General features: G+C 46.5%; 1 protein-coding gene across 1 annotated transcript in view; it reads right to left on the reverse strand.

Moving 5' to 3' along the window:
• Positions 1-269: 269 nt before the first annotated feature.
• Positions 270-9739, reverse strand: part of LOC108555849 (growth/differentiation factor 11) — a 12100-nt gene continuing 2630 nt past the window's right edge. The window contains exons 2-3 of the mRNA XM_017911686.1: positions 1066-1687; positions 270-626 (exon numbers count right to left, since the gene is read on the reverse strand). Of these exons, the coding sequence (XP_017767175.1) occupies positions 407-626; positions 1066-1687 (842 nt within the window). The 3' untranslated portion in view covers positions 270-406. The remainder of the gene's footprint in view (positions 627-1065; positions 1688-9739) is intronic.

A 9739-nucleotide genomic window follows, 5' to 3' on the forward strand; every position in this document is an offset into this window, starting at 1 on the left:
TACTAAACCAGCCCGATAAAGGCACTTTCAGTCTATCGAATGAGAATTTGTCGGAGGCGAAACAACGACGACAATGACGATAACGACAGCGATGAGAAGGATGACGGTAGCGATGACCGATGAAATTTCATAGGAAATTTTTCGAGAAACGAGAAAAAAGAACGAAAGGATTAAGAGAAGGGTGAAGGGCGTGGAAAAGAAGGAAAAGCAGTAGAGAAGCGAGAAAAAGGAAAGAGAAGAGAATAGAGAATAGAGAATAGAGAATAGAGAATAGAGAATAGAGAATAAGAGAATAGTCGGAGAAAAATATGATCGATGGATATTTGCAGTATAAATGCTATAACGAGTTAAACGAGCCTCGACATCTTCCTCGTCGTCGTTGCTATTCTCGATCTATAAAAGTGGACTATGAGCATCCACATCTCTCGACGACCATGCCTGGTAATCGCGAGAACACGATTTGATACTCGTTATCGAAGTATAGCATCGTGATCTCGGAGAGTTTTCTCGGGGCGCAACATGGACCAGAGTTGTTAGGCGGTTCCGCCAGGCTGACGATGTGGGTGTTTGGATATGCCGGCAGAAAGGCCATTGGACAGTCGCCCGAACAGTAATTGGCATCGTACCTGTGACACAAAATTCCAATGCGTTCACGATTACGCGTTATCGCATCGTATCGATCGTGTCGCGTATCGATGGAAAGCTGGATAATCTGACATCGACTATGATCGCGCGATGACCGAGCGATTATGGAACGATAACGCGGTGATAGGATGAAAAGTGACGGGCGGTAACAGTACGCGGTAACGTGTGGTAACGTGTACGGTGATATATACCGACACGCGTTCCATTTCATTTCGAGATATATTATAGAAATGGTTGCGATTCTACTTTATCGCAGTTCCGCTTAATCGTAACGCGAACGGTAAACATTCCGCTATTGGAAAACCGAATAAATAATTTCGAATGTCGATGCACCGTGAATGAGAAGAAAAAAGAAGATATACGTATATCGGTTCTTGCGATATACGTACATGCGTACATACGTATATGGCGGGTACTCACTTCTTGGGCGCGATTATCCAATCCCAACCAAATTTCTCAAAGTCCACGGTGAGCTTGTACCGACAACATCTGGTCTCTTGGCTGGCTTCGTCGCAATTAAGTCCTACGTTTCTCTTGATCCTCGCCCCTCTTCTAGAGTCGAGTTCTTGCATCTGTACTTCGAGATAGGGCGCGTACTCCGCCCCGGGATTAGTCTCGATCAATTTCGAATTTTTCCGATGATTACCACCGGGACCGGAGATCTTGAGCGCTACTCCGAGATTGTCCCGTGGATGTTTGAACCATTCCGCGACCATCCTTCTTAACTCGATCGTTACCCAGTTGCCTCTGCAACCGATCGGTCGAGGATGTTTCGTGGTTAAAGGTGGACCCAGCGACGATCCTCCCGTTTCGGTGGACCCGCGAAGAATCCTTTGCAACGTGATCGTCACCGGACCATCACCATGGTTCTCCGTGCTTTCCGAGCCCGTATCTCCCGCTTCGTCCAGTTCCGAGGCGTCTTGGTTACTTCCCCATATCCATAGGGATAATTCCGCCCTCGTCACGCGATGCTGTACCACTTTGTCCGAGAATTTGAAATAGAGAACGTCGAGGCTGCCTTTCGAGTGCCGTAGCCTCTGATCTGAAACCAGAAACGTAGGAAGAGCGACGGTTAAACCAACGGGAAATGTCCACGCGTGTTACCTATCGCGATCAAAGGAACACGTATGGAACGATATGGAACACGAGCTTCTATCGGACACTGCCGAGGCAAGAGAGAAAGAGAGAGAGAGGGGGGGCGGAGAAAAAGAAGACGAAGAAAATCCGTGCGATGATCGGGGGATGATCGCGCACGAAAGTTAACGGCGATGTTTCTAGGTTCCACGATTGGCGATAAATCGAAAACAACCGGTGAAGCTAGTCGCTGAGTTTCTTGCCGTTGAAGAAGTACGAAGAGCTCAGTTTGCTCGCGTGCTAGCGTTCGATATTTAGCTCGGCGACAACGACGGCTAACGTTCGATCTAACGTTGCAGGCGACCTCGATCGTAGAGCGATCGTGGCGTTCGGCAGAAGTCGATCGACAAAGAACAGAAGCAAGGGAGAACGGAAAAAGGTGAAGCAAGCGTATACAGACGCGTGGCTAAGTGTACGTTGGTCTCCGCTCTATTCAGGCCATCGCTGGCTGAGACCGCTTCCATGAAGGGTAAAGCTACCTCAAATCGTACCGTTACGCGGACTACGACGTTTTTCCTTGGCCGATCAATCGGCGATCTCCACCTTTCCGTATCGATAACGCGTCGCGTCTTTGCCCTGCCTTCTAAACCGATATTCGAATTCCCGGTATTCGAATACTACGTAGATCTCCGTCTTCGACGATACCCTATACCGCTTTTCTCGCGCAACGATCCGTGTCAAACGTTCAACGCGTTCGGAATAACCTCCAACTCCGATCTTTTTCGCGCGATTCCACTTTAAATGGAGAATATTCGTTAAATTATTCGAGGGCAACGTGTACGATACGCGGTCGTTTATTCAAATTCGAGCGACGATATCGTTATCGCGGTGGTCGTAGTCGTGGTCGTGGACGTCGTAGTCGTGATCGTCGTCATCGTCGCTGTCATGTTTCGCGTTCTACACGTTTGATTTCCGGCGACATTTCAAGATAATTATTTATCAGCTGCTCCCCTTCCTCTTGCCGCCCGCTACGCGAATTCTTGCTTTCTCTTTCCCACGCCAGACATCGTCATGGAAACGAGCAATTAGCAGTCGGAGCATTCCACCTACCGAATCCCTCTTTAAATCGATTTTATACGCCAGTTAATTGCGGACCGACTGATGGAACGTCGCGTCGTCTTTCCCTCCCGTTAATCTGCCCCGCCTTCCATTTTCTCTCTCTCCTCTTTCGCCCTCTTTTGGTCGGATCCAAGAGGACGGTCTCCTTCACGACGAAAAATCTGCGGTGAAAGAAAAATATGGCAACTATGGTCCCCGATGCAGCTTTCAAAGTCCGAAGAACCGTTTTCATTCAACGCGTTTTAACTTGTTTGACGGCACGCCGTCATCCTCCCCCTCCCCTCTCGCTCTTTGTTCTTCCTATCCTTTCTCTTTCTCCTCCTTTCTTCTTTCTTTTTTTCTTTTCCGTTAATTTAGGAGTTGTCCTTCTTTGTGTTTGCAGGTCAGACGCAGGAGTGAGTCATGCTCTTGTGCCGAAAGGCGTGGATGGAAAGAGCGGCGAGACAGAAAGATGGCAATTTTATTTTCGTCCAGACGCGGCTACCGCCCGTCTGGCACGAAATCTTTTAAAAGCGCGTCTAAACGTTGCAAGGGAGAAAAACTAACCAGCTCCGGTATGCAAAGGGACGCGATAAACCGAAGGTGGGAATTAATCGCGCGATAATGCGTAAAGCGTTGCGAGAATCCGCGGTACACGTACAATTATGTACGTAAGTATACGCGTGTATCGCAAGACGAACCGATGTAGAAAAAGTTAGGCGTGACAACGCGTATTCGCTTTCGTTTACCGATTTTCCATCTGGATCGCGGGATCCTTACAGAGCAGAGCGTATAGAGCAGGTCGTACCGGGCGAATTAGAAACAGTACGCGTGAACGGAACGCAATACGCGGATTTTATATTTGGTGTGGCGGGCGCGAGCAGACGCGAGCGGACGCGAGCAGACGCAAATAAATGCATAGAGCGAGTGCGAGAGAGGAAGAAAGAGGCTGAATGCGGGGGGGGAAAAAAAAGAAAGGGAGAAAAAACCGGTCGCAGCGTAGAACAGAGAGACAACAAAGCTAAAACATTAAGTACACACACCGTGCTTCGGCGCTTGAGATAAATATAGTTTTAGCGAACAGAGGTCAGTCGCATTGCAAGACCGTACTATAGAATGGTTTTCTAGTTAAGGTCCTTACACGCTCACCGATATCGCGTTTTCGATTCATCTACATCATACGCGACGATCGATCCGGAATATCGAGAAAAAAGCCGTAGCGAGGCGAGACGTTTCCTCCAACGAATCGTTCTTAACTGCATATGTTCGTATGCGTGTACGTCTGGTGTTCGGAACGCGGTACTCTCGGACGATGATACCTTTGCGATTAAAAGAATGACGCGCAAGACAAAAGTCGAACGATAACGCGTTGTAACAGAAATCGTTAGTAGCCTGCTGACAGGTCGAACGAAACGTACCGATTGCAATAGCACGAAACAAGGGCAGGAATAAAGAGATGCAATTGCACGGGACGAAAGGGAGGAGAAGCAGAAGAAGTAGAATAAAGAATCTCAACGAATGGAAATGATGGAAAACAACAACGGTGATACCACGGTGTCGTGGCCCTGCCTATAAATAAATGAAGAAATAATTGATACGAGACTCGGCCTCCTGTTCCCTCGTCCCGTATCCTCCGCCACGGTGCACTTTTCGCCGCTATCGTCCAGTTCTTTCACTCTTCGCCGTAACAACCGTCGCTCTAAGGGCGACGACGTTTAAAAATATCACGCGACAAATCGTCTACCAACGACGCACGCGTCGTCTGCGACAAATCGTGTGCAAACACGCGTCAAACACGCCCGTCGAATACGTCAAATATTATAGGTAAATAACCAGTGTTGTATCAAACGATCCGACTTTACTCCACTCCACTCCACTCCACTCCGTTCCATCTCGTACCATTCCATTGCATCCTATTTTATTTCGTTCGATTCTATTCGGTTGAATTCGGTTCGAATCGGTTCGAATTGGCTCGAATCGGCTCGAATCGGTGCGATATACTAAAATACCGAAATTCCGTAGGCGAAAAGAGTAGTGGATAAAGAGAAATCGAGCGAGACAGAATTGACTGGCTGGAATGATGGATCGAACGTGAATCGTATACGACGAAGCGAAACTGACTCGATTGAATTTATCCAGTTACGTAGCAAATTCCTTGGACAAGGTAGAAATTTACGCGAGACTAGAAATTATATCTACACACCTACGCGACGGATCGTTGAACCCCGAAATTAACGCGACAATGCATCAATCTCGTTTCATTTCGTTCCATTCCCGTATCTTTGTCCCAACTTCTTCCATTTCTTCTTCGGCCCTCCTCTCACCCACTCGCGTATCGTTGAAACACGCTAGCTAATAATATACCCTCTCGTTTTTACTTGTATTTATATTTAAACTATATACGTATATATGCGTATATGTATTTAACCGCGTTAATAATCCCCGGTTAAAATACCTGTCGAGGTGAATGTCCGTGCACATATGTATACGCCTATAATCCTTGCCGATTTCACCGATTACGATTTCTTTGCCTACGATTTTCTACGCTTACGCGGACCTCTCCCTCTAGTTTGCTCGAAGAAGAAGGGAAAGAAATTAGCGGAAAGGGAGAATCGCGATATCATCGATATCGAGCTTATCGTGCGATTAACGAAACGGCAAGAGGATTAGTATCGACGAGATCCGCGAGAGGTACAACGCGCGTTGTATGTACGTAATCGCAAATTGATCGCGCGAACACGCACACGATCGAGGATAAGTTTCGTTTATCGCTTACAGGAAAATACCTTCGAAGGCTAACGTATCTACATGCAGTTATCGTGTTTCCGGTACTCGTTCGACGAAAGTCCGAGTCGTCGAAAGGGAACAGGGATCCGGAGAACTGTGCACGTTCGCGGCGAAACCGGATGTAAAAACTGCCGCCCTCGAGTAATTTGCATCGCGTGACGAAACCGCCCTGCAATTGCAACTGCACTTCGACACTATAACACACGGCGTAACTCGATAAAATTCACATTTGGGTCACGCGTCCCTCCCTCTTTCTCCATTTTCCCCTTCACCTTTTCCACCCTTCGCTCTTACCTCATTCTTTATGTCACCCTTACTCTCGTTCGTTTGCTTTCTTTCTCTCTCTCTCTCTCCCCCTTTATCCCGTGCAAACGGGCCTAGAGCTAGGAGCCTCTCCGTACCTTCTTTACCATGTATCGTGTGTAGTCGAAACTCAACGGTATCCCTTTTGAAATACGCTAAAAGACGGAACAAATAGAGAAAAATACCGAGTAGATAGATCGTTGATGGATGGATCTATATTTATATATGAAAAGGAGAAAGAGAGAGAGAAGGAGACGAAAGAGCAGCAGCAGCATGAAATGACATAGAAGAAAACGGTTCATCCTATACCCGATCATGCTCCTATTTGCGTATATGCAGTTGGAAGAAGAAAATAAGCGCGCGTGGAGAGTTATCGGCGATAACGCGAATCGTTGCACCGAATGAATTTCCTTTCGCGCTGTTACAAATCGGGAAACTTCATATCAAACGAGCCGCGAAGGAAGAAAGATTTCGACGAGGAGAAAATAAGTAGAACGGATAAGGATTTATCGATGATCGCTGACTCCGCGAACGATCGAGAAGGAAAGTAAGGTTAGTGCCTGTGAACGATTCGAAAATATAACTTTGTTGCGAGATCGAGCAAGACTTTGCACAGAGTAACTCGATAATGCTATACCATGGGTGTTGATTTAATGTTATAATATCGTAGGTACACGTACAGCTAACGATAATACCAATTGAATCGTTATGTAACTGTAATAATTCTTAAACGCATTCGCGTTGCAACGTAGCACCGATACTTCGCGCTGTTAATATGTTCGCGAGAGTCAGGAACACGACAAACTGGTTTTCTAGATCGGCGCTACAGCCGGCGGCTGATCAATCGGATACTTTGAACGGATCTATCGGTAGAACCATCAAATTAGATTACCCGCTGAATCTTTTTCAACCATTAGGTTCTCTCCCGTACGCATTTTCTCTACATTTTCCAAACTCGGTTTCTTGTCCACATATTTATCGTCAAACTTTCCCAAATCTTCTTCACCGCCACCGATACGACGATAAATCGTCGAACGATAGAGGTACGATAAATCGACGAAGAAACACCGTGGTCGAAATGGCACGTACGTAGATGCAACGCGACAATTATTCTCACATTCTTTACAATGTGTTCGAATCTCGAAACACTTGGGTCGTGAAACGAAAGAAACCGCAACGAAATGAGAACCACTGATGGAATGGCGCCTGTCTGCGAGTATGCTGACCGCAGTATTACTATCTACATTAGCGTTATTCAACGGTTTGATATATCCATTTCAGATTTATTAATTTCACCACGGTAGGTAGGTAGGTAGGTAGGTAGGTAGGTAGGTAGGTAGGTAGGTAGGTAGGTAGGTAGGTAGGTAGGTAGGTAGGTAGGTAGGTAGGTAGGCAGGTAGATAGGTAAGTAGGTAGGTAGGTAGGTAGGTAGATAGATAAGATAGATAGATAGATAGATAGATAGATAGATAGATAGAAGGTAGGTAGGTAGGTAGGTAGATAGATAGATAGATAGGTAGGTAGGTAGGTAGGTAGGTAGGTAGCTAGGTAGCTAGGTAGCTAGGTAGGTAGGTAGGTAGGTAGGTAGGTAGGTAGGTAGGTAGGTAGGTAGGTAGGTAGGTAGGTAGGTAGGTAGGTAGGTAGGTAGGTAGGTAGGTAGGTAGGTAGGTAGGTAGGTAGGTAGGTAGGTAGGTAGGTAGGTAGGTAGGTAGGTAGGTAGGTAGGTAGGTAGGTAGGTAGGTAGGTAGGTAGGTAGGTAGGTAGGTAGGTAGGTAGGTAGGTAGGTAGGTAGGTAGGTAGGTAGGTAGGTAGGTAGGTAGGTAGGTAGGTAGGCAGGCAGGCAGGCAGGCAGGCAGGCAGGCAGGCAGGTAAACTCATGGGAATATGTCTAAAATACGGTGAAACATACTGCTAACGAGGACGATGAAAAGGAAAGGAGATTGAAGAGAAGGCGAAGGAAAAGAGATATTAACGATTGATGAAATTTCGAGATAACGCTGATTGCACGGTGTCGAGGGATAGGAAAACGAGGCTAAAACTCGCGAAGAAAGGTCGGTGGAAAGCGTATGCGAGCGACTAGAGGAAAGAACGACAGGAAGAAGGACGATTGCGATAAAGAGCGATAGTCGAATGGTATCGGGAAAAGAGATCGCGAAGAAGCAGAGTGTTTCGGGAGGCCGATATCGTCGGGCACTAATGAAATAATAACAGAGGGAGTTATCACGAGGATGGTTAATCAAAGTCATGTCCGAAAATAAGAAAGTTCTAACAGCGGCCTGTCACCTCCAGAGAGACAGCTTTAACGCGATAATAAGCGATGGGCCTGACCTAGGCTGTGTAGCGACCGTGACCTTCGTAGCGGATCGAGGCCGGTTCGTCGTTCGTGTGTACTTGGAATTCGCGCTGCTAAAACGTTTCGTATATCGTATCGATCGCTGGACCACTTCTCTCCTTTCTTATTCCGCGTACGATCTTTCTCTCCGATGCCATCGCGTACATTTGTACGCGTATGAACGTACGTACGCGTGTATATCGATGGAACGTGCATACTGGTTGCATCGAGGGATCGATCGGGGATCGAAGTAGAAGATGGAAGTAAGGTCGGAACGATGGGAGAGAGGAAGGAACGCGTGGCAGCGAAGGGAAATTGGGAAGAAGCATCGTGTCAGCGAATATGTCGTATGCGATAGCGAACGTTAACGAATTCTTGTTGCCGAGAACGGAAGACTCGTAAATGCAAACGCGCGAACATAGTAGCAACGTTGTAGATCCAACTGTGAATTTCCGGTAGCAATTTATCTTGTACGACCTCTCGGTTAGGTTTACGTCCCTGTTGTTCCACGCACATGTCGATACACACTTCGCGACGACGCGTTATCGTTGCAATAACGTTCGTTTATTCGCCGATAAACGAAACTGATCGAACGGTAGAAGAATAAAAGCAGGAAAAGGAGAACGATTGAAATTTATATTCGTTCGAATTGTCGGTAATTTTTTCGGCGGAATCGCGGTTGAAAAATACGAACCAGTTCTTTCCGATCTATACGCGTAAGTAGAATGGCGGTCGGTGAACAGAGTGGATTATTATGGAAAAACGGGAAGTTTAAACGATTTCAAACGAATTCACGGATGCGAGCAAAAGGAAAAGATGGTGGACGGACGCGTATAGTCGATACGATCGAGCGGGGCAATCGACCGACCACCGAGTGACAAAGATCGATCGATCTCTCGAGGTCGGGGAACAAAAAATCGACGCTCGTTTGATCGGAAGGAGAGATCGAGATAGATGGAGACAGAAAGAAGGGAAAAATACGGAGAAAGGACGAAAGGAATTCGAGAAAAGAGACGGTTGTCTGTAGGAAGGAGCAAAAGAAGAAAAAGTTGGAGAGGGAAGGACGAAAACACGGAGAATGAAAGCGTGGAAAAGATCGCGAATGAGCGATCGACGAAGAAAAAAGAAACGGGTAAAGACGAGAGGAGTGCCGACGTTCACGAGAAGTAGAAAAAAGAAGTAAATAGATGAAAAAGAAAAAAAAGCGGTAAGGAGAAAAAAGGAAAAGGCCGGAGAGAAAGAAGATAAGGAATACTCTATGTGGGTGTGGATGCGCATGCTCGTGTGTGGCTACGAGATAGGAGAGGGGAAATGAGAGAGAGGAACGGAGGAAAGTAACACAGGAATATAGAAAAAGGCAAACAGAAAATTAGAGGAGAAGCAAGTACGTACACGTAAGAAAGGACGAAGAAGAAAAAGAAGAAGAAGAAGAAGAAGAAGAAGAAGAAGAGGAAGAAGAAGAAAAATAAGAAAAGAAAAGACGAAAAGTTGGCACAAGTT

This window comes from Eufriesea mexicana, unplaced genomic scaffold (genome assembly GCF_001483705.2).
Source record: "Eufriesea mexicana isolate 0111107269 unplaced genomic scaffold, ASM148370v2 scaffold305, whole genome shotgun sequence".
Lineage (NCBI taxonomy): Eukaryota > Metazoa > Arthropoda > Insecta > Hymenoptera > Apidae > Eufriesea > Eufriesea mexicana.